This window comes from Odocoileus virginianus, chromosome 2, assembly GCF_023699985.2.
Source record: "Odocoileus virginianus isolate 20LAN1187 ecotype Illinois chromosome 2, Ovbor_1.2, whole genome shotgun sequence".
NCBI classification, from domain to species: Eukaryota; Metazoa; Chordata; class Mammalia; order Artiodactyla; family Cervidae; genus Odocoileus; species Odocoileus virginianus.
This window is the reverse complement of record NC_069675.1, coordinates 64017430-64042736: the sequence shown is the minus strand read 5'-3', so window position 1 is coordinate 64042736 and position 25307 is coordinate 64017430. Positions and strand designations below refer to the sequence as shown.

Here is a 25307-nt window from a genome sequence, read left to right as displayed (position 1 = left end):
GAGGGAAGGTGGACTTGAACATCACAAATTAAAGGAGGAAAATAAAAAGGAAAGATTCTGTAGGGGATGCATGTCTGACTTTCACACTATGACAGGATACTTGAAAATGTTTTCTCATAGCAAGCACTTTCTGGATACATGAGGGCATTTCTAAGTATCAGGAAAAAATAACTGAATATTTCAAATCTTTGGAGTTTCTCCATATACAGGAATTCCAGATGTTTGTAAAGAAGCCATTGCATATCTTTGTTTAAATATTCAAGCGGGTTTTGAGATGCTAAAGAGGGAAAAAGGCATACCCTTCGGTTCTTCCTTTTTAAAAACAGGATAGTACCTACTCCACAATGCTAACAGGAGGACAAAATCAGTGTGAAAGGTCAATAAATGAGTATCCTCTCCATCTTCTTTATCTTTCTACCTCCCAGAGCTGTTGTGGCAAAAAGATGTGAGGTATTTAAAAGGTCCTAGTACTGTAGAAAATACAGTCTATGATTGCTGTTTACTGCTGCAGATATTGAACCAGTAATTATCTGTGGGATGAATGCCAGATGTAAATAATAACAGGGACTCCTGGCCATCTGTCTTAACATAATCCATCTGCCCCATCTTTCCTGGACGGTAATCTGAGTCACACATGTCTTTAACTTCCCTGCTACAAATGTCTTGTGAATGTGCCAATGTTGTGATAATTCATTTTTTCCCATGAAATGCACTTAGTTTTACATCCATCTTCCTGTATCTCAGGTCAGGTATCTACCCTGATGAGATTTTTTTTGGCTTTTAGTTTACTCAGAATTAATAAATTTAGAACACCTATTTTTTTCCTCTTTTGCTTGAGAGTCCTGATATCTCGCTAAGCAATGTGGAGCTCTGTACGCCCTAACCAGGCAGGGCCTGAGAGTCTGGAACTTGGTACATGTATGCTGTGGCCTCGGAAACAAGTGCCTGCTGCCTCTCCTTATGGGAGCAAGGGGACCCCAGGGGCCAGTCATGCCCTTTGCTGGTGGCCTTTCTAGCAGGGAGGGCCCTTCTCTGTAGTTTCCTGGGTGCGGCTTTCCGGGAAGATGGCTGGGAACGCCCCCTTCCCAGAAGCCAGCGGCAGAAACCCCCAAACTCGGCACGGACTTACTGAGCGTGACTGACTCGTTGATCTTAAAGCTGCAGAGGACCCTGTCCACGTTGCGCGCGTGTCGGAAGCCATTCCCTCTCACGACCACTTGAAATGATTCTGAAACAAAGAATAATGACAAGACATCTTAACTGACTGCACAATGTTAACTTTAACTTTCCCGTCTGCCCTGATTTAGGGTACTTGTTAACTATTCATCAGGCTTAAAATATTCAAAATCAGTTCAAGCTGGGAAACAGAAGCATCCGTGTGGGAGCCTTTCACCATTCAATCGCTACCTTCTCACTAGTTGCCCACCAGGAAGGCACCGAACTTCTTACTTTAAATTCCCACCTTGGATTTGCCTTTACTGCTCCTCCTCCCTGGAATGCCTCTCCCTCACCTGTGTCCTGCAAACCTTACCCATCTCTCAAGTCGTGGCAGTTTTAAAACCTGTGGTGTCTGCCACCAGAAGGCCTCCTGTGTCTCTTTTATACACTGGATGCACAGGGAAGGATTTCTTTAGAACTCAAGGTGCCGAGGGTTTTTGAAGACCACTGTCTTCTGGCATTCACAGCCTGTCCTGAATAGTGTAGCATGTGACTAGGTATCTTTTGACGTTGTCCTTTTGTTTTTTCTTCCACAGCTAGAAAAGCATTCCTTTATGTTTAGAATTTGTTTGACAACAATTTCGGCTCTCCTGTCTCTGCAGGGCACACAGTAGGAAGACCTAATGTTAGGTAGGAGTAGCTATACTCACCAGAGAAGACATGTCTTGTTTCTGGGTGGCCGGTGGTCAAGTATTTCCCGTTTGAACTGACATAGGTCCTGGTGCAACTAGTGTTCTCTTCTCTCCAAATAGAGAGATAATATAGCTCACTGGCCTCTAGCCCTGCATGTTAATTTCATGTTGGCATAATTCACACTGAATTAACACAATATCTTCATAAAGTAAAAATAATGATCCTCTTACTAAGGGGGGGAAAAAAAAACCCCAGCTAATTAACTTATTAAATGTTTAGGAATATTTGCTTAAGTTTGATGGGAACTAATCGCCAATACTTCATTTTCTTTTATTTTTGTCATCCTTTTGTCTACAAAAATTGGGGCATGGGCTAATGCTCTGTGGCACTAAAAAAAAAAAAAAAAAAAAAAAGAAAAAGACTAAAAGTTAGAAGTCAAAGTGCAATATTTGTGAAAGTGGATCTGGCAGTGTAAAGTGCTATTCAAATGGAGACTTTCACTGGAGGAAGAATGGAATTAAAGGACTAGCATAGGGGACTCTTCCAAACTTTAATAAATGGCATGAATATATGTCACCTTCATTCCCAGGAAACTCATTTAGAGGTCATGCTTGCCAAGAGAATAATAACTGATATCAACTGCTCCCTCTCTGTGTGCCAGACTCTGTACTAAGTGTTGTAAATGTCTCATGTCATTTAAACCTCGCTACAGGGAGGTACAAATGAGAAAACCAAGCTTAGCGAGGTTAAATAGCTGGTCCCAGATCACACAGCTGGTAGTCAGGATCAGAACTAGAATCCAGGTCTGTTGGGTGGTCAGGTACCATGTGCTTAGAACTCAGCCAGCATGCTCTTTACCATTAGGCTAAAATGAATCCTCAATGTCTCGTGACATATGACTCATTTAGAGAGTAACACTGTGATTTTTTTTAAAGCTTATTTTATTTTTATTTTTGGCAGGTTTGCCCGTTTTGCAGGTAAGTGGAGCTGGCCTGGCTGGGAGGCAGGGAACCCGAAGGAAAGGAAAGGAACCTAGAGGCACTAAGGGTGTCACAAGGAGAAACAAGTTAGCAGAGTGCTCTTGAGAGCTACGAACGAACTTCACTGTAAGGAAACTGAAATTTTGACATTGTGAATGACTTGCCCAAGATCAAATAATCTGTCATTGGTAAGCAGCAAAACTGGGTACTAATGTATGAGTATTCACTGCCTTAGTTTTGAACTCTATTAAGGTCATGGGCACATGGCTTTTTTAGATCCAATTACCAGGCTCCCTGATGCCAGCTATGACTGTTTTGAAACAATGCATGAAAAAGAATGCCAGATTCTCACTTTGCTCCTTATTCCATACCCCAGACTGGGAGGCCCATCTATATGATCCCCTCTGACTCCCCGCGGTGGCGGGCACGGGCCTGCTATGTTCTTCCTTCAGCCAGCTGAGGATTCAAGCCATCTTTCTAGTTCCTCCAAACTCTGTCTTTGTAATTTTTCATTTCACTTCAGTGGACAGAGAAAGCCAAGATTTTGGTGGTAACAAACAGGGGCTTATAGTCTGGGGTGTGTGATGCAGAACAACGTAGTGAGAATCTTGTATCCTTCTTCTTGTATTGTTTCAAAATAGTTGTAGCTGGCATCACGAAGACAGGTAATTGGTCCCTGGTAGCTCAGATAGTAAAGAGCCTGCCTGCAGTGTGGGAGACCTGGGTTTGATTCCTGGGCTGGGAAGATGCCCTGGAGAAGGGAATGGCTACCCACTCTAGTATTCTTGCCTGGAAAATCCCACGGACTGAGGAGCCTGGTAGGCTACAGTCCATGGGGTCACAAAGAGTCAGACATGACTGAGCGACTAATATTACTATCTCTGGTTTATTTTCCTGTGGCCTTCTTTCTGAAATGCAAAAAGCTACAAGGGGTGGTCTGCAAAGGGAGAACTCGGGAAAGGTAAGCACCAGGTACAGGATGTAGTTAGCATAGAGTTAAGGGGCAGTACATGCAGGATGTAACTCATGCAGAGCTAGGGACCATACATGCAGGATATAATTTACAGAGTGTCAGGTTAGTTTGTGAAAAGCAAATCTAGTCACAGACTACAGACTAGAAATAGTTAAAAGTAAAACTAGGAGTGATCAACTCTTTTAGATGTGTTTATATTTCTTCCCTGACCTGTTCACTGTTCTCTTTATTTTCTTTGTTCTCAGGAAAGGGAAAGGAAAAAAAACAACCTAATTCCTCTATTTTCCTTTTCACTGCAACAGTATGAGTATTAAGAATTTAGCTATGCATGTTGATGCATAGACAGGATTGCTAAATTTAGAAGGATGAACTAAATAATTTTCTTTATTTTTTCTTTTTAAAAAAATTTTATTATTATTATTATTTTTAACACCAAAAACATTTTGTATTGGGATATAGCCAATTAACAATGTTGTGGTAGTTTCAGGTGAACAGTGAAGGGACTCAGCCTTTTCTTTTGATGTCTGCCTGGCATGTGATTGATGACACTGTTGGTTCAACAAGCATTAAGTGCCAAGCATTGTGGAAGAATCTTATTGTACAATATCTTTTCATTCAGTTTAGCCTTTAGAAACTCATTTCTGTTTTTAGTCTGAATGCTGGACATCCAGAAATCTGCCATTGGATGTTTTTGCTGATTCAAAATGTTTTCTGCCTCACTGCTGGGCTTACTTTTCTTATTTCCTCAAAGATCGGTGGAAGGAGAGAAGATGTTGGAAATGCAGGCTATGTGCCAAGTTCTCTTCTCTTAAGGTCATATCCTAGCCTTAGCAGTGCTGCTGAGGGGTCCTCTGTAAGAGAGGATTTCTGTCTAGTTGGGCCTGGCCCACCCTCAGGGTATTAGGAAGAAAGACATCATGAATGGCCACAATCCATGAACCGCCACAGTGGAAACCAAACAGTTTAACCCCCAGGCCTGGGGAGCAGATGGAGGAAATGATGCTCTGGGAGGCACACCAGAGCAGAGTGCCTGGTACAGTTTCTGTGATAGGACGCACATTTGGTCTCCAGAAGAGCCCAAATATTGACCCAGCAGTCCAACTGGAATGTCAGCCCTTCACACGTAGAGGTTATGTAACAAAACCTTTTGTCAAGTGGATCTGCCAGCAAGCGAGACCAGGCCACAACAGAACCAGGACATATTGATTGAATTACACTATTCACAAAGCCCTGAACCTGCCTCTCACAATAAATACATCTAAGGATTTTTTCAGTTCAGTTCAGTTCAGTCGCTCAGTCGTGTCCGACTCTTTGCGACCCCATGGACTGCAGCATGCCAGGCCTCCCTGTCCATCACCAACTCCCAGAGTTTGCAACATATGTGTTGGGTTACAGCTCCTACAAGAAGTGCTTAGAGACTGGAAAGCCTCAGGGAGGGCTTTCTACCAGGAAATGATCTTTTACTCCATCTCTTTACATATTCTTTAAGGTAAGGTATATATTTATTATGACTTTTTGTCACTTTATTCTCAATTATAATTTAAGCTTCCTGATGAGAGAGGCCATCATTTCTTTTTCTTTAGAATTTTGGGCTCTGCCTAACCCAGGGCTAAGTCTAAGCTCCTTTAATGAATGAATAAACGACATCTTTGGAGAGAAAGGGAATAAGGGAAGGAGAATGTGGTCATTTATTCAGGTACCAGTCAGATAAAATCCTGTTTATTTTCTGAGGCTTACTAAGGTCATTGAATGAGAAGATACCCAACATCATTAGTTATTAGGGAAATATAAATCAAAATCCCTCCACACTCACCAGAATGGCTATAATAAAAGAGATGGACAATAACAAGTGCTGGTGAAGAAATTAGACCCTGTGTACATTGCTGGTGGGAATGTCGATTGGTGCAGTTGCTTTGTAAAACAGTCTGGCAGTTCCTCAAAAAGCTAAGCCTAGAATTACCACATGACCCAGAAATTCTATCCCTAGGTATACATTCAAGAGAATTTAAAACGTACATCTACACAAAAGCTCGTACATGTGTGTTCACAGTAGCATTATTCATAATAGCCAAAAAGTGGAAATAACGCAAGTATCCATAAAATGATGAATATGGTATTCATATAATGGAATATTATTCATCCATATAAAGTAAATTCTGACACATGCTGTGATGTGGATGAAACTTGAAAACATCATGCCAAGTAAAAGAAGCCAGACACGAAAGGCTACATATTGCATGATTCCATTCCCTTTGATTTCCATATGAATAGCACAGATTAGCAGATCCAGAAAGACAGAATATTGTCTGGCAGTTGCCAGAGCTGGAAAGAGGAAGAAATGGGGAGTGACTGCTTAAAGAGTATAGTGTTTCTTTTTAAGATTATGAATATATTCTGGAATTAGATCATGGTTTTAGCTGTGTAACTTTGTGAGTATATCAAACATTACTGAATTGTACTCTTTGAAAGGGTGAATTTTAGGATATGTGAATTATAGCTCAGTTTAAAAAAACCTGTTAAGATCAGAGAATAGATTGATAAACTTACTCTATTCTCTCCTTTTTTTTTTTTTTAATATGGAACACATAGTTTTGTGATGACCTCAATAAAGATCCTTTATCAATCATTGGATCTGAAAATGAGATATCTTTATATTCACCGTTTGCTCTGGTCACCTAAGACTTTTGTTGTTATCACTAACAAAATTATTGTTAGTGATATTTCTATCTTGTGAGTTAGTTTTAATTTTTTCTCCTATTAAATACTTATTGTGACATGTAACATCTAAAATATAATATAGAGCTGGATGTGTATTAAGTGCTTTCTGATGCCTAAATTACTCTAGAAGATTTTTAAAAACTTTTATAGCTATTTACTTTTTAGTGAGGTATAAATGATATACAAGTTGTATGTAAGGTGTATAACTGAGACATTTTGATACAGTTACACAATCAAGGGGCAATACCACAATCAAGGTGGTAAACACACCCACCTCCCTCAGAAGTTTCCACGTTTCCCTTCATAATCTCTTCTTCCAATCCCTCCCCATACCATGCAACCACTGATCTGTTCTCTGTTGTTGTAGATTAGTTTGCATTCTCTAGAATTTTATGAAATTGAATCATATGGTAAGTATTCTTTTTGGTCTGACTTCTTTATACTCAGCATAATTATTTTAAGACTCATCCATAATTACTTTGAGGTTTATGCATAGTCTATTCCTTTTTATTGCTGAATATTATTCGTTGTATGAAAAACCACAGTTGTTTATCCATTCATGTGTTGATGAACATTTGAGTTGTTCACAGTTTTTGGCTCTTAAAAATAGACCAGTTATAAATATCTGTGTACAAGTCTCTGTCAGAACATAAATTTCTTTTTTTCTTGGGTAAATACCTAGAAGTACAATGGCTAGGTCATGTGGTAGGTGTATATTTAACGTTTTGAGAGACTGTTAGAACTGTTTTCCTAAGTGAGAGTACCATTTTACATTTCCACCATTTAAGTGTGAGTATTCCTCCTTCAAACAGGAATATCTTTGAATGAAAAAGAAGACCAAGCAGAGAATTAAACAACTGATTCAGAAGAGGTACCTATGGGCCAGGCATGAGCTTTTTGAAAGAAAATGAAGAGTGAAAGGAACAAAACCACTTTTTGATGTTGCTTAAAAGTGTCTGGTTTAAGCTGCCTAAAAGTACCTTCCTTTGCACTCACTCAGTCATTGTTTATTACAAACAATGAGAAACAACAGAGTACAAATAATACAATTGCTTCTCAAATGATAATGCGGGGAGCTGATGATAACCTCCTTCCATTTCTGGAGGATAAAAGCTTCACATGTAGAGTAGTTGGCAAGCTGTATGCTTAATTCCAATTAGTTTCTTCCTGGAGTATTGCTTACATACTAAAGTAGGCAGGGCCAATCCAATATTGGGCCAATTCTCCTAATTACACACAGGCTAATCTGCAAAACTGTTTAATTAGGAAATCTTAAAAAAGAGTCTATATCGGAAGGGAAAGAGAATCATTTAAAAGCAGGCAGTGTCAAAGCTGGGGCTTCCAAGGTGGCACTAGTGGTAAAGAACTTTCCTGCCAATGCAGGAGATGTAAGAGATGTGGGTTCAATCCCTGAGTCAAGAAGATCCCTGGAGGAGGGCATGGCAAACAGCTCCAGTATTCTTGCCTGGAGAATCCTATGGACAGAGGAGTCTGGTTGGCTACAGTCTATAGGGTCGCACAGAGTCAGACATGATTGAAGCAACTTACCAGGCACATATGCAAAGGCAAAGGGGTTGTAAAGGTTTTCCACAGAGCAGGTGACTTCCTACATGTTTTGGAACAGGAACTGTAAATACAGGGACTTAAGCACCACACTAAATGGCAACCATATGCTTGGCCTGGCTATAGGGGTGACAATGGGGAGAGGGGGGGATAGTATGGTGAATTGGAAAGAGTATATGCTACTTTTAAAGGGAAGTTATTCTGTCTCTAATAATCATTATCATGTGATAAATACAGGCCCAGTATTGCTAGATCTGATTTTTCAATACGAGATGAAAATCTGAATTTTTAGGTGAAATCAGACTTTTAAGTGTTAGTAATAATTTTTTTTTAATTGCAGTGTGAATCAAAAAGAACATCTGTGCAGACCAGAGAGGGCTTGTTGGCCGCCAGTTTATAACCTCTGGCAGTGGAGTCTTTGGGGGACGGCTCTCTCTCCAAATAGTTTCACTCATGACATTGAATGAAATTCTTTTTGATCAGGGCAGATCCCTACATCTACTTCCCATTAAGACTTTTTGTTAAAATGCAAAATAGTTCCAAGTGTACTGGTCTCTTTAGCAATAAAATAATAATCAGTCATTAATATCTTAGCTGACATTGAATTAAGTTTTTAGAAACTTAAAGTTATAAAGGAGACCCAAAGGAGGAGTTCTCTGGACAGCATATGTTTACAGATGGTCATTCATCTGTTGCTCACATAATTCTAGGGGTGGAAAGTTCAGACCATCTACTCCACTGTTGGAAAGCTTTCATTGTAAAAGCTGCATGTGTTAAGCCAAAATCTGCCTCCTTGAATTCCTCCCCAACTGCTCCGTGGTGGTCTCCTGAAGCTATATATAATAAGACCAATAATTCCTTTCTGCATGGGAGTTCTCCAAATATCCTTGTGTTTCAATTCTTTGTCTAAATCTCTGTGGTCATTTCAGTCCTTCCTCATCCCACAGGCATCTCATTAGCATCTCTTTGAGCAGATCTCTGCTATAGTGCTTTATACATGGTTTCGTATTTTATCTGAACATATGACTATCTCCTAGAGAAGACTGAGAGTTTCATGGGGGTTGGGACCAGGCATGCATTTTGGTACTCAGATCTTTTCACATTGTTTGGTATATAGTAGACACTAAGAACTGATGGAAAAGAAAAAAAGAAAGGAGGGGGAGGGAGAAAGAAGGAAAGAAAAAAGGGAAGAAGGAAGGAAGAAGGGAAGGAAGGAAAGAATCAGTGACTGGAGTCTTAGAAGCCTGACTATCCTGCCTGTTCCTGTAAATGGACCTTGAGAGCTTGTTTGGAGGTTGTAGCAAGGGAACACAGCTACTTGTATATCCTTTACTGAAGAATGGACTACAGTCCATGAAGCACTATAGCATTCATGAACTATGCATGAAGCACTACTGCGAAAGGTTATCCTCTTCTACTAAGCATACAGCTTCAGGAGGCACACACCCGGGAGGGAGGGAGGGGACACCTGCCTAGCCAGCCGGATCAGCCCAATCAATCCTGTCTATCAGTGGAGTGACAGATATCACAGCCAGGCTGCCCTCACATCCTGAATGAATTATTCAATGGTTTCTAGCTCCATCTCCTCTTCTATTAAGAATATTTGTCAATGCCATCCTTAAAATATGGGACTTGGAGCTGAACTTGGAATAGTATAGCATGGAATTAGCTCTCTTACCCTGGACACTGGATGGCTACTGATGCACCCTAAGATGGCATCAGCTTCTTTTTTGTCAAAGGCATTCTTGTTGGCTCTCAAGATAGCTATGCGTCTTCTTGCTTTTTCTTTTTCTTTGCATGAACTGTTACTAAGTCAAGTTTCTCAAAACTTGCCTGTATATGAAACTGTTTGCAAGTTAAACATTTTATATTTGTCCCATTAAATTTCACTGTGTTATTTGCAGCCCAACATGGAAAGGTCTGTGTTGGATCTCAGTTTTGTCGTCCAGTGCAATATCTCACTGCCTCACTCAGAGCTCAGTTTGCTGTCAGAATTATGCCTGTTGCTGAGTTGTTGGTAAAAGCCAGCAGAAATCACTGTCTTGGGGGAATGCAGTCATCAGCATAGAGAGTCTTGAGTGGACAGGCCTGGGTGGGGCTTCATAGGAGGGGGTGCTCTGGTGGCCAAGGAAGGGAAGTAATTCAGAGAGGGAGGGGAGGGGGTTGAGAGGACAGGTTTTGGATGAAAGCAAATTCTATCTTCTTCACAGATCTGTCTAGGGTTTAGCCTCAATATTTCCTTGTTTGCTTTCTCCTTCAGTATATATTGAGTTAGTGAATCATTTTGCAGATACTCTGAACTCTATATATTTCTCCAATTTTCTTTCAGTAGAGAAACACTGTTATTGTTTAGTTACTAAGTCATATCTGACTCTTCTGCCACCCTATGAACTGTAGCCTACCAGGGTCCTCTGTCCATGGGATGTCCCAGGCAAGAATACGGGAGTGGGTTGCCATTTCCTTCTCCAGTGGATCTTCCCGACCAGTGGATCAAATCCACGTCTCCTGCATTGGCAGGTGGATTCTTTACCACCGAGCCACCAGAGAAGCCCAGAAAAACATACAGGCATATTTTTCTCATCTAGGTATGATTTTATCAACATTCTCACATTGACCTTCAATCCTTATTAAAATGATACTTATGATAATAATATCACCTTGTTTTGTTATAGCAGTTCATGATTTTTAAAGCACTTTCACATAAATCTCCGGATCCTCACAGTAACCTAATGAAAATTTCAGAGGGGGTATGCCTGGGTCTACTTGACAGGAGTTCATAACCACGGGGAAGTGGCCCCCAATATTTCAAGAAAGCGATGCTTACTCCAAGAATGATCAGAGATAGACCTTTAAGAGAATCCTTGGAAGAACTTTTGGAGTAGGGATATCTTGTGAAAGTTTCATTTTCTTCTTAATATAGTTATTCTCTAATCAACATATTTTAACCCTAATGATTCTAAGTCAAGAGAGGTGGGAGCTTGCCTTTTCAAAACCTATGACTAGATCCCATTGTTCTGTCTTGTGTTAATTTTTTTCAAAAGAATAAAGGAAATGGGGGGTGGTGGTGGATGGGGAGTTGGGGGTTAGCAGATACAAACTCGTATATATAGAATGGATAAATAACAAGGTCCTGCTGTATAGCACAGGGAACTATTATCCTGTGATAAACCATAATGGGAAAGAGTGTAAAAAAGAATGTGTGTATATACATATATACACACACACATACATATATAACTGAGTCATTTTTCTGTACAGCAGAAATTAACACAATATTGTAAATCAACTATACTTCAATTAAAAAAGAAATAAAATAAATAGAATTGGATAGTTTTCTCTGATATGGGAAAGCTATTGTTTGTCTATAAAATATGCAATATTGCATTTCAGTCAGAGATTTAAAAAATATCCACAGAAAGATTCTTTGGACTAGATTTACCAGAGATTTGTCTATTTTATTAGCTCTTCATGGTCAAAGACACAGCTCCTGGGATAATTTATCAGTTAACTTGTTTTAATTTGTTTAAATTCATTAATACATTTTAATCTTTTTTCTTGTATTTTCCTTAGCTTTAAAAATATCTTTTACTTAATCATTTTTCTTTTCTATTTAATAAGAAACATACTAAAAACTGAATTTGTTAGGATCAGATCTTGTGGATCCTGACAGTTCTGTGACATATTCATTATATATGTGGGTTTTTTATTGTCTTGAACACCTTGATGGTAAGTAAAGCAGATTTTGGTTTATTAATCTTTGATTCAAGAATTATTTAATAAGATATTTTTCCATTGTCCAACCGGTTGAGATTTTGTGGGTTTGAGGGGTCTTGTTCTGTCTTTGGCTATTTCTAATTTTGCTTCATTTTAAATTGACAGTTCAAAGGTCTGATAACTTCTTGAGATTAGGTGAAAGTAGTTGTTAATCAGGGTCAAATGAGCAAAAATTGGTGCATTGTTTATTGAAGGAATATATGAATCAAAACATTCGGTCAACATTTACTGACTACCTATTAAGTACCATGTACTCTGTGAGGCAGTGGGAAGTGGAGAGAAATAAGATTTCTTCTCTGTCCCCAAGAACCTTACAGGAAGGGAACTGATTATGCTAGTGAATTAACAGAAGTTGTATTCATTGTCTTTAAATGTTCTGATTCAATACACAGTTGCAAAACATCCAGTAGGATTGCTAAACTGCAAGTCTGGGTTGTTTTTTCATGAATGAGATAATTGCACAATTAAGGAACTCCCCTGTTTTCTAATTGTTTTAAAATAAGGGAATTATAAAAATTGTGGAGGCATTGGAGCTAATGAACCCTGGTTAAGGCTCCTGGCACTGGGTTTGATGTAGTCATATGCTTTTGTAAATTTGCAAAGGTAAGATATTTCAATTCTTTTTCTTAAGAAGGTTTTCCTGGACCTGTCTGTGTGCCAGCAACATATGTTCCTGCCATCTGTGTTGCCAGGTAGCAGTGTATTTAAAGGTCAACAGATACTCTTTGTTGATTGCTTTTCTTCAGGAAATTTACACACATATCTGAATAGTCAGTCCCCAAGCACCACTAACAACTTTGTATGTTTACATATATAGTTAGTGTTTTGTTGTTGGTTCATACTGTTCAGTACATCTAACTCCTTGAAAGTGTTTCAGCTATTCTAAAATATAGCCAAGAAACTGAAATGAAATCCTCAAGGAATTACCTCACTTATATCAATAAAATATGCCATAAAGAATAAAACTGTACAGTTTTTGAAAAAGCTGGAAAGTTCTTCCTCACTACTTACAGGTTGCATGATATATTTTCTATGATAAATTAATAATTGGCACTTGGTATTTTAGGAGACTAGAAAGATGATGTTAACAGTGAGGTCTCAACAGTGGAAGACTCCAGGTCTAGAGCACCAGGAAATAACGGAGAGAGAGCTTATCCTTTTCGAATCTTGAGCACCTACCACAGTGCCTGGCATTCAGTAGGTGCCTAACAGTACTTTTTAAATAAATAAAAGGAGAATGATGGGGAAACTGCCAGGAATTATACAAAGAGAGCCAGCATGGTTAAAGTTTTAGGCAGTCCGTTATAATACAAAACAACAACAAGACCCCAATTTTGATCAGTCAGACAAAATACTGTGACCCAGAGAAGGTTGTTTCTTTGTTAAGTAGAGGTTTGCTGCATTAATGACAAAATTATAATGGCTCTTGACAGGGACAACTGGAATTGCCTATTGACATTCTGTAAGGACTGGCAGATGGGGCAATTAATTAAGATCAAAATATTAGTTATGGAAAGAGGTTCAGCACCAGTTAAATAATTAAATATGTCAACATTTCAGAGGTGGCCTATGATCACTGTGATGTGATATAGGGCTGCCATGAAGATGAAGGGTTAGATCCCACTTGTATCCAGAGTGGGGTATTGGTAGCGGTGTGTGGGAATCCAGTCTTTCTGTAATATTCCTATAATTAGTTCCCATGAAAGGAGAGAATTTGGATAGGTTTTTTCAAACTATCAAACAACTGACATGTTGTTTATTTATTACCTTTTTGCCCCAGAAGCAAATTTAGCAATTTCGACTGCTCTTTTCCCCCTTCCCTTTCATGCCCTTCTTTGCTACTGATGAAGTAAACGTGACCTGAATTGAAATCTCATCATTCATGTGACAGCAATTAACACTTAGCTTCAATTTACCTCCTGCGCATATGGTGGATGGTTCAGCTGCTAGAATTTCGATGCAGGATTTCTTCAAAATCTAGGAGGAGAGGAAATCAAAAAGTCAAAGTCAAAGCACAGCTTATTTTGTTAGAAAAGTGGGTTTGATCAGCAGCCCAGGTTGGATACATGAGACAAGTGCTCGGGCCTGGTGCACGGGGAAGACCCAGAGGGAGCGGGCGGAGAGGGAGAGGGGAGGGGGGACCGGGATGGGGAATACATATAAATCCATGGCTGATTCATGTCAATGTATGACAAAAACCACTGCAATGTTGTAAAGTAATTAGCCTCCAACTAATAAAAATAAATGGAAAAAAAAAAGTGGGTTTGATTTTAGCTACCAAGATCAGAAGACTCAAGGACATTGTGTTGTAGTGGGTAGGTAAGTAGAGTGTTACATTTTCATTAGTGTCATTAATGTCAAGCATTTTATGAGCAGTACTGTGCTAGATGTTCTGGGTGTCACACAAGCTATGTGCATGCGTGCCAAGTCGCTTCAGTCCCGTCTGACTCTGCAACCCTGTGGACTGCAACCTGCCAGGCTCCTCTGTCCATGGGATTCTCCAGGTAAGAATACAGGATTGAGCTGCCTTGCCCTCCTCCAGGGGACCTTCCTGACCCAGGGATTGAAGCTGCATCTCTTAGGTCTCCTGCATTGGCAGGTGTGTTCTTTACCACTAGCACCACCCTGGAAGCCCCACAAAAGCCATAGGAATTATTTATTCATTTGTTCTGGCAGATATGTACTGAATCTATGAAAGGCCACTCCTAGTTATAGAGAGGTTTAACATCCAGTAGATGAAATGGGAGCTACACTTGAAAAGATAAATAACAATGGACCATTCTATGTGATAGGTGCCAGGGTAAAAGGGCAGATGGTACAAGCTACCGACTTCATGGGGGAGATCACTGAAGGCTGTAATTGAGAAGGGCTTCCTGGAAGAAGTGGGTGCTGAGGGTGGGACTCAGTCAAGTGGGGAGTAAGTGAGGGGAGGGTTAAGGTCCTGGCAGGGAGTGGCATTTGCAAAGGTGAGAAACTAGAAATGCATAGACCTCTTTAGCTGGAACAAAAGAAGCTTAAAAAGTAGAAAAATGAGTGATAAATAGATAAGGCCAGAGAGATAGGATGGAAATGGCCAATTCTCTAGGAGAGATGCATGCTCAGATTACTCAGTCACCTTCTAGTTAAAAAGTGGAAACATGTTGCAGGCGAAGGATGTCTTTGAAGGCTACTTGTTGTGCCTCACATTTTAAGAGGACCTTACTTAAATGGAAATGTAGTTTTCCCCCCAAGTGAGTCTTGCAGGGTTCAGTGGAGTCTGGAGAACCCCAAGACTGCACAGGAAGTTAATAATAAAGGCTTCTGGCAAAATCAGGGTATCTGACTTTTAAGCTTTTCTCTGCTATTTATAAATCCCACTGCTTACTGCATAAGGATTCTAAAATTTTGGCCAAGCATTTTAAACAAGTATAGGATACTGAGTGATATACTGCAGTATCTTTATTTGGGCGGGCTTTACTTAATTTGGAAATTGAAATGGGTCAGAGGGCTGAGGAAGATCATTGCTCTACTTATGAAAGGGGCATTTGTTAAAAGAATTAATAGTGAAATAAAATGTAAAGTCTGTTAAAGAAAAAAAGCATTTTTAGCATTGGGAAACACCCATTAACTTGAATGGATGTATTTAGCAAATATGCTTCTTTGTTCCAGCTTAAGTGATACATATGCCACAAGGATACAGTCAAACAAAATATATAATAAATTACAAAAAGGGAGAAAATAGATTAAAGGGAAAATCAGGGGAAGATGAAGTAAGGAGTGAGAATAGCATAGACAAAATACATTGGGAAGAGCTTATTTCCTTGCTAGGAGTGGCTCCTAAATTTAATTCTAAGCTTTCTAGTAGCAAATGAGGACAGACAATATTTATGAAATTCTCAGTCTGAAGAATGAAAACAAACCAGTTTCTCAGAAGAGATAATATTTACCCATTCCAGAGAGAAATCTGGGCATCCTCATAGAGAAGCATTGTGAAAGGAAATAAACAACATGCTTCAGAAAATTGTTCTCTGATACACAGACGACAAAACATTCAGATGTATTCACTGAAAGAGGCTCCCTTCCAACCATGTATTTGAGGTAATTTTCTATACATGAGAGTCATAAGAAGCAGCACAGTCCTCCCTCAGTATCTGCAGGAGGACTGGTCCAGGATCTCCACGGATACCGAAGTCAGAGGATGCACAAGTCCCTTATATAAAATGGTGGAGTATCTGCACACATTCTTCCATATACTTTAAGTCAGGGGTCCCCAACCTCCAGGCTATGGAAATGGTATGCATCCGTGGCCTGTTAGGAATTGGGCTGCACAGCAAGAGGTGAGGGCAGGCAAGCCAGTGAAGCTTCATCTGCCACTCCCCATCACTCGCATTACCACTGAACCATTCTCCTGGCCCCACCCCTGGTTCATGGAAAAATTGTCTCTCACGAAATCAGTCCCTGGTGCCAAAAAGGTTGGGGGCTGCTGCTTTAAATCATCTCTAGATTGCTTATATTTCAAAATGCTATGTAAATAGTTCCCAGCATGCTGCAAACTCAAGTTTTACCCTTTGGAACTTTCTGGATTTTTTTTCAAATATTTTTGATCCCCAGCTGGTTGAATCTGCAGATGTGAAACCCAGGCTACAGAGGGCCAACTGTATTTCTTTTTCTTGACAATTCTAAGATTCAGACTTCCAGCTATTTTTCCTGAACATTCTTTCTGCCTCTTTCACAATGTAAAGGCATTTTAGTATCCGTTTTCAGCTTCTATGTGATTCCAGAGTCAAAGCAATTTGTTCCTTTTTGTCAGCGCTTGCCTTATTTCCTCTTGCTTTGGCTTACCCAGTTACCACGCACCTTAAGCACAGGTGCAGCCTCAGTTCCCCCTGTTTCACAGGAATGGGATAACATGCACCCAATTCTCCACCTCCATCTCTGTTAGTCAGTGGTCAGTACATACCTGGCTCTGGGGACGTGGTATCACCCCTGAGCCCTTCACTGACATTCTGACTTGGAATGAGGGACCCCCAGGAAAATATCCTGGGCATCCGTGTTTCCCTTCTGGCTTTTCCTTCCTCCTCTTTCCAATGGTCAATACAGTCCTTTAGATGCACCAACATCCTAGGATTGGGGCTGGCAAGGATCTGCATCCAGATCCTCCCCAGATAGCACCCTCACTACTGTGATGATTGTCCTCTCCCGTCTCCCCCCTAGTTTGCTGCCACTGGGCTCTTGCCTGAAGAGCCATCCGAGCTACTGGTGGCCATGACTCAGAGAGGCAACCACCCCCTTCATCATGTCTTCAGGCATAAATCTCCAAACAGGCCACATTGGAAGAAACAGAATTGACCCACTGGAGAAATTTATTAAACAGTGACATTAAAACAACACAAAGCTATTTCTTACATATTAAATAAAATTCCTCCATCTCCCTTTATAAGTCATTTTATCATCTGCAACTAAAGATTTCAACAGTCCAAGAATGAAAATTGAGCTATTGGATCTATCCTGTCTCCATTCCTCAAACTCCATCATAACACAAAAATGAAATTTTCACCCATGTTACGTTCCTGACTTAGAAGCAACATTTTTGAACCAACTCTAATACTTAACCAGGGGTCAGTAAAGGAAACACCCGTGAAACTTTAACCACAAAGACACACTTGCAGGTTTTGTCATAATAAACACATGCCGTATGATTCTCTCAAAGTGTCTGCAATTAGCTGATAAATCTAAGGAGTGTATTAAGGGCCAAAAAATGTCAGCCAAGTGCAGTGATTCAATCCAGTAAAAACACAGCTTTCCCAATCTTAACATAAAACATCTGGAAGGGATACGGTGCAGCCAATAGAGTAAAATTTATCAGTGAGGGGGATGGGAAGGATTTGTCTGGGACTGTGGCTTCTATTAGTTTGAAATATCTGGTTTCAAAAGGTAGGAAGTCAGAATGGCATGGGGTGGATTTGGGGTCCTTTGGTTATTAGCAGCCCAGACTGTACAGTAATCAGTCTGTCTGAACTTCAACAGACAGCAGAACAGCCTAGGGACTGGAGACGGGATAGGTGTGGGAAGGCAGAGGATCCCTCCCCGATCTGGGCACTGGTAGCCAGGGAAGAGGCACAGACAGCACTGGGAACCAGATGATGGGAAACGACTAGACAGAGCGGGGAACTCACACAGGGTCGGGGTGATGTCAGAGGTGACAGAATAATTGACCTCTGATGGAGACTGGGCTAAGACTACCACATGCCTCAAGCCTAACCAATGCGAGGAGTTGGTTTCTGGTCTTGACCCTGGTCCTCTACTTGTCTGACTTATGGTCCCTGGCAAATCCTTAAACTTGTCTGAACCCCAATTTTGGGAAACAGTTTAACATACTAATAACTTAGAATCTGGAATCAAATTGCTTGGGTCAACTCAGTCATAAGCACTGTGACCTTGGGCAAGTTTCGTAACCTCTCGAGTCTGTTTCCTCATCTGTAATGGTGGGATAAGAACAGCACCTACTGCATGAGGTTGTTGAGTTGGGAAGATTAGAGATACTATAGGCAGAGTCCATAGCACAGGACCTGGAAATCCTCAACTATGGTGATTTATTCTTAGGAACCTGGGCTCTGGAGACAGAAAAAAATAGATCTGGACTTTAAATAGATTTCTGTTCCGATCCAAGCCCCACTACTTACTGGCCAAGAGGATTTGGATAAGTTATTGAACTTCTGCATCTCAGTTTCTTTTTATGTAAAATGAGAATAAGAAAAACACTGACCTCAAAGAGCTGTCTGATGGTAAAATGAGTAACAGACAGGAACTCAAAGAAGTTTCATTTGTAAAATCAATAGAACTTAGGTGGTAAATGTTGGCTTAGAGAGTGAGGAAGAGAGTGAGATTAAGGAATACTGACAAGGTTTTTGTTCTATAGACAGAACTAGACAGATGTGATTAGTCAATAGATAGTTATTTAATGACCTTGGGCCATCAGCCAACAAATGCCTTTCATGAAAATAAGGTACCAAGAAACAGGCTCAGAACAGCCTTAAGTAGTAAAGCACTTAGCAGGACGTCTAACACATGCTCAGTTCTCAAACAATGGTAGCTGTTACTCTGACTTCAGTTACTACGGCTATGACTGCTACTACTCTTGGGCAAAGACAGGCACTCATAGCTGCTTCTGTCTCACCACTCACCACTAGCCTCTTGCTAAATCCTATTTGCTGAAAATGCCTGAAAGATGGCTAATAATGTTATCCTGCTACCTTTTGGGCAGATTTCAAAAAGAAGATATATGGGTAAGCACGTGGGAAATCTGTAAAGAGCTCTAGAAATGCACATGTTGTTACTGGTAGTGATACTCTTGAACACCTCATTAGATTGTTAGGGGAGTAAAAGAGGCAACAGATGTAAACTAACTCTGCCAAGTAATAAAAGCTATTTAATATATTTAAAGTGAAACTCATAGTGGATTCGTTCAGGACTTTATTTATTCTGAAGCCTTTTCTCATAAAGTTCAGAGTTTATGCAGAGCTTTCTCAAGAATCCTTAAAGATTGTGAATATTTGCATAGAGTTGTTATGAATCCCTCCCTTACCATAAGCATACCTAATTTTTTCCCCCTCACTGCTCTGCCTCCTTCCCTAATAAACTATCATTCTTTATTTATTTGGCCATTTCCTGTTGGAAGGGTTTTGTGTGTGTTCATATACGACCAGTTTCCTTTATCCATTTGTGGTATAAGGGCCTTTTCCTCCTACATATCTAGATAGCATGTTTCTTAGTGTCTTACTTATCATGAAAGGCATATTCTGCTTCTAAGATGCCTGGAGCTTGAAGTAGGCTGGCCCGTGGGTGGTTAACTGTCTATCACCCAATTACATCTGTCTAGTTCTCTAAGCCAAAGCTTAGCAATTTTCCTTAAATTCACTCTCCTTGTCACCCTCCAGATTCAGTATGGATTTTGTGACCTAAGTCTTGGTGATTTTACCAATGAAATATTTCTGTATTCATTTACATTTTAGTATAAATTACCATCTTCCAGAGGACTTACTGTGGTTTATAATGATATATTTATCTTTTTGATTGGTTGGTCATTGTCTATCTTCTCTCTTAGACTATAACTTCTACAAAGGCAAGGAGAATTGTTTCTATCCAGCACATAGTAGGCACTAAATAAATATTTGTTGCACAAACAAATGGTACACTTTCTGCATGGCTTCACTAATTGGCATTTTAGCATATTATATAGCAGCCTTTCTTTTTCCCCATAAATATAATCTTTTATTACATTAATCTTTTCTAAAAGATTTTTTAAATTAAAGGTTTTTTAAATTAAATTTTAAATCTTTTATAGTCTTTTGAATACAAGGCTAGTTTCAGCATCTTGTAACATCTCCCTCTTCTTATTAAGCACCACCGTCTATGGATACTGCCCTTCCAGCAGGCCTGCTTCTCACCTTCATCCTTTTAAATGACTTATATTTTAAGACAGTAATGTTGTAGGTGTATTATGTCCCCATGTGTAAGGTCTAGATGGGCCTGCTTTATAAAAGGCCTTGGTTCCTTTACTTGGCAAAAATGTAAATGTTTGGGAGGTGGGATTCAGACTCCCAGGTACAATAATATAACTGATGGCAGTATTCATGTTGGATAAGCCTGGAGGATATTGCTTTTAGAGAATGTCAGGGAGCTTGGGACACATATCTGGCTCATCCTTGTCTTCAGAACTGTCAATCTTGCCCCCACAAATTTTGAAACTATTTGATCTCTAATAAAATTTTGACAAAAAAAGGTAGTCACCTTTCCTAAGTAAATTCCATTCCACACTTAAAAATCAATAGACATATTTATTGTTAACTATGGACATTATCCTAGATTCCTATCAGTTCTACAAAATCTGAATTCAAAATAAAAATTTACTAACACACAGAGATCTTTCTAGGATTCATACATGATTTTATGTATAGTCACTGTTACGTTTAGTTGCTAAGTTGTGTCTGACTCTTGGTGACCCTGTGGACCCTAGCCCTCCAGGCTCCTATGTATAGTCATGCATAATACCAAGTAAATATTCCAAAGTGCAAGAAAGACATTTTTAAGAGATTACTGACTTTTAGACAAAGCTTATTAAATATCCTGTAAACATGCAAGAGTTTTTGTCTGGAGAGGGGCATCCAGCTTATCTAAATATATACTACTCTTCTCTTAGTTTCACACTCAAGGAGAGTAGGAGAGTCTGGTGTGAAGGAGCACGGGACAAACAAGGTTTTGAAACTGAGGAAATTTATATTTTTTCTATGAAACCACTTTCCTCTCTTGTTTTCAGAAGGAAAGCTCAGATAACTGTGAACTCCAAGACAAGGTTTATTTAGTAAGATGAGCTTGTTGATCTCATGAATACCGGCAAAGTCAGTGGCCCTCCTGGGGAGCTGAACCCTGCAGTGTTTCATTGGATTTTGTCTAAATTCTGCTATTGCTTTTACAATAAGTCTTAACAGATTCTTAGATATAGGAGAAGGAGCTGGAGGCTGTGGGGTTGACCTGAGGATTAACTGAACATACCTCCCTGCAATTTCTTCAGCCTATTTAAGTAACGGGAATTTTTATTACATTTGGATTCTTTACTGAGTTAAATAGAAATAATAGCTTAGCTGAAATGCCTGACCTGAATGTCTGTAAAGTCTAATTAATGACTGCTGAGGCAAATGATTTTTTAAAAAGCTTTTCCACCCACCACAAAAACTACAATTAATTCTATTTATGCTTCCCGGCCTGCTAATGTGAATGCAGCACAAAATGCCATCTTTTATAGATACAGTCTTGGAAAAGGGTAGGGAAAGACTAAGAGGATTTTACAAGGAATAGAGCCACGAAACTGCCCACGTGTGGTGCCTCGTAGGTCACAAACGCTCTGCAGTCCTCGGCGCCTCTTTGCAATGAATTCCTATGCTCAGCCTTGCACTTGATGCCACAGAGGGAATATGACAAAGGGGGCAGGCTCTGAGACTACACAATTCAGCAGCTGACCAGGAGGAAAGGCAAGTGCCAAGCAAGTGATGCCAACAATTAGCATCAGTGGAGCTCAAGGCAGGGAGAGTTCAAGGTGCAGGAGAGATCAGGGCAGGCTCCACAGAAAAAAGAGGATGGGAGCAGAGCCTTGAAGTTGAGACAGAACTCCAGACAGGATTTAGATGGGGCAAAGGTGGAGAAGGCAGTTTCTCCCTTCACAAACACGGCTGATTTAAGAGAAGGGCTGCTGCTGAAATGAATCTCCCCTTCTGCTAGCCCTGGTAGAAGAGCTGGTTCAGTTAAGTCAGGTACTTTGCAGGACTACAGGAATGTGATGCAGATACTGCTTTTTGGTTTTTTTTTTTAAATGTGGACCATTTTTAAAATCTTTATTGAATTTGTTTCAGTATTGCTTCTGTTTTTTATGTTTTGGTTTTTTGGTCACAAGGCATTTGGAATCTTAGCTCCCTGACCAAGGATTGAACCTATGCCCCCTGCATTGGAAGGTGATGTCTTAAACACTGGAACCCCAGGGAAACCCCAGGGATTTAGCTCTTGATTGGAGAAAAACCCTTAGCACTCCCTTGTGGGATCTTGGAAGAGTAGATGGGTGGGAAGCCAGGAAGATGGGCTTTACCTTTTGTCAAAGCTCCAGTAGGACTGGACAAGGGGCTTTCGCAGTCCCATAAGGGGAAGGGAGAAATTAGCACATGATGTGGTTACCATAAATAAAATAAATATATATACACCATGGAATAGATCCAGTACTCAGTTTCACTAGTTCTTACAGCTTCCTTGATAACAAGGGTGTTAGTGCTATAACTTGCAAGAAATCCTTTCAAATATAGTCATGTTTGCTCAATACTTGTTTATAGTTGATCAAACATTCAGAATGCTCTAGGCACTGACTCACCCCTCGAATTAGTAGGAAGCCTTATGCAGGCTTAAATATTTATTTTAGAGAAACGCTCCTGGATGGATATAGTTTGGTACCAGTGACTGGGTTCTTCTCAGAGACCAAGTGTGCTTGATTCTAGGCACCGCCCTTGATTGCACGAGAAGTGGGGGCAGTGGGGAGCAGGAGCTGGCTTCATGGTAACCAGGTCAAGCGTCAGGATTCAAAGCTGCAGACCCACTTCAGTGTTATCCGAACCCAGCTTTCATGCAGGTTCCCATTTCACTGCCTGCAGCACTTTTGAAAAGGCAAACAAAGACCCAGGAGCCTCGCTGGACCTTTGCTTCATATTTTTCACTTGAGGGCTGGCGCTGCACTCACCAGTTGTGGTCAATGGAAACTCCCGGAGAAAGCCACAATAAGAAAAGGCAAAGAAATAGTTTCTTCCTTTACAGTTTTACTGGCTTAAAGGGCTCTAATCTTCCAACCTTCTGAATTTTGTTCTATAATTTTATCAACTGAATTCTGCAAAAACAAGAAGGAATTCTGTCCTCTGAGGTAGAGTCCTGAGCAAGTGTGAAAGTAAAGATGTTTCTTTCAGTTGTGGCAAGCTGCCAGCCTTTCAAAATAATGAAATTTCATCCATCAAGCAGAAACTGAGATTTTCAGAGGTGCTATCTACCTAATAGTAAATGGCAAAGAGTCTCCTGCCCACCAGTGGTGCACTCATACCAGCGTACCTGCCTGGACTCTGGTCTGGTCTTTGCTATAAACTCTGTAAACTGTGTCAAGTCATTTCACATTCTTGGTTCTCACGGTCCTCTTCTCTGAAATGGAGCTGCTTCCCAGCCTATCCACATCATTCATTAAGTGCTGTGGTCATCTTGTTATGGAAACATAGAGACAGAACTGAGTCTAATCTGGATCACTGCCCACTGCTGTGCAATCTTGGACCAGTTAGTTAATCTCTCTGTGCCTAGGGTATCTGCTTCTATGGAAGGAGTAATAATATCTACATTAAATGGTGGGGGTGAGCATTTGATGAGATGACTATGTAAAATGATTTTCACTGTGCCTAACAGCTAAGAATTCACTAAATGATGACTTCTTATTTTTAACCTTTCTAAGGAAATTGAGGTGGGAGAAAGCTGAGCTCTAGAATCATGTACTTGGGTTCCAAACTTGATCTCCCCATTAGAGCTGTGTGCTCTTGTGCAGGGTATCTGAGCCTCAGTTTCTTCATCTGTAAAATGGGAATATTTCCTTCACAGGGCTGTTATGATTTTTAAATGGGGTAATATTAAACGAGAAAAAGGAACAATGTTTGGTACCAAAATAAATTACAAGCTTTTCTCTCTGCCTATTCCCTGTGTCCCACTGATGGAAGATTAAAACAGAAAACAAGTGAAAGCACTTTGAACTAACACATTACACAACAAAATCTGAGTACTTCCTCCGTAAAGTAGAGAGGATTGAAGAATAGTAAAAAGACCAAAACACAGGAATCAGATTGAGGAAGCAGAGAATCCAGGGACTTGCTGCATCCATGCCTTTGATAATCAGTTCCCTATAATCCAGTGATTTTCCATTTCCTCAGACATTCACAGCCCAGTATTGTGGAAAAAGCAGACTCTATGGACCCAGATGTGGGTTCTATTTCCCTCCTCCACCATTATGAGTGGGCAGACCTTCATCTTCTGTCATTTACCATCCAAGCTCCACTCTTCTTCAATTCTGTTATACACCTTCTTAGGGTTCTGCTCTGCCAAGAATGTTGTATCCATGCTTTTCCAATGAACAACTCCATTTCACTTTGAGGCGATCTCTTCAAAGGAGCCCGAGTTCTTTGCCAACCACTTTACTCTTAATCTCAGTTGTATGTCACTTTCTATATACCATGTATCATAATTTAAATTATACATGTTTATTTATTGAGTTGTTTTTTTATAATCTTCCCACTAGATTATAATCTCCACCAGGATAGCGTCTCTATCTGCTTACATATAACCAAATGGCCAGAGTCTACCATAAAAAGTTTTCAATGAATATTAGAGGAATGAATAAATATTAGCCCATGCATCTTGATTGGGGATTTAAAAACAAGGCCACTATTAAGAGGTACAAACCACTGTATAAAATAAATAAGCTACAAGGATAAATTGTACCACACAGGAAATATAGCTGGTATTTTATAATAACCTTAAACAGAGTATAATCTATAAAAATATTGAATCATTAGGCTGTACATCTGAAACTAATATTGCAAATCAACTCTGTCTCAATAAAAAAAGAAGGTCATGGTGGGTCTAGAACTTCATGAACTATTTGAGCTTTTGAAAGCTGCTCTGCACCTATTCTGGGGTAATTAAGCCCAGTCCTACTTTATTAGAGAAAATAACTAGCCACAAAACAACATCCATGGGAAAAAGCTGGAAAAGATTCTTCAGATGGGGAGAGGGGATACAAGAGTTTTCTTTTCAGTATCCAGAAGGAGAAATGAACCCACTTCTTAAAATTAGTCAGTCAACTTTCAGGCCATAATTGTTTTTGTCTGACTTGAGAAAGATGAGCTGTG

The 25307-nt window shown here is 40.0% G+C and overlaps 1 protein-coding gene across 1 annotated transcript in view; it reads right to left on the bottom strand.

Moving 5' to 3' along the window:
- ANTXR1 (ANTXR cell adhesion molecule 1) overlaps positions 1-25307 on the bottom strand; it is a 256016-nt gene that overhangs the window by 166751 nt on the left and 63958 nt on the right. The window contains exons 9-10 of the mRNA XM_020878572.2: positions 13776-13836; positions 1130-1228 (exon numbers count right to left, since the gene is read on the bottom strand). Coding sequence (XP_020734231.1) covers positions 1130-1228; positions 13776-13836 — 160 coding nt within the window. The remainder of the gene's footprint in view (positions 1-1129; positions 1229-13775; positions 13837-25307) is intronic.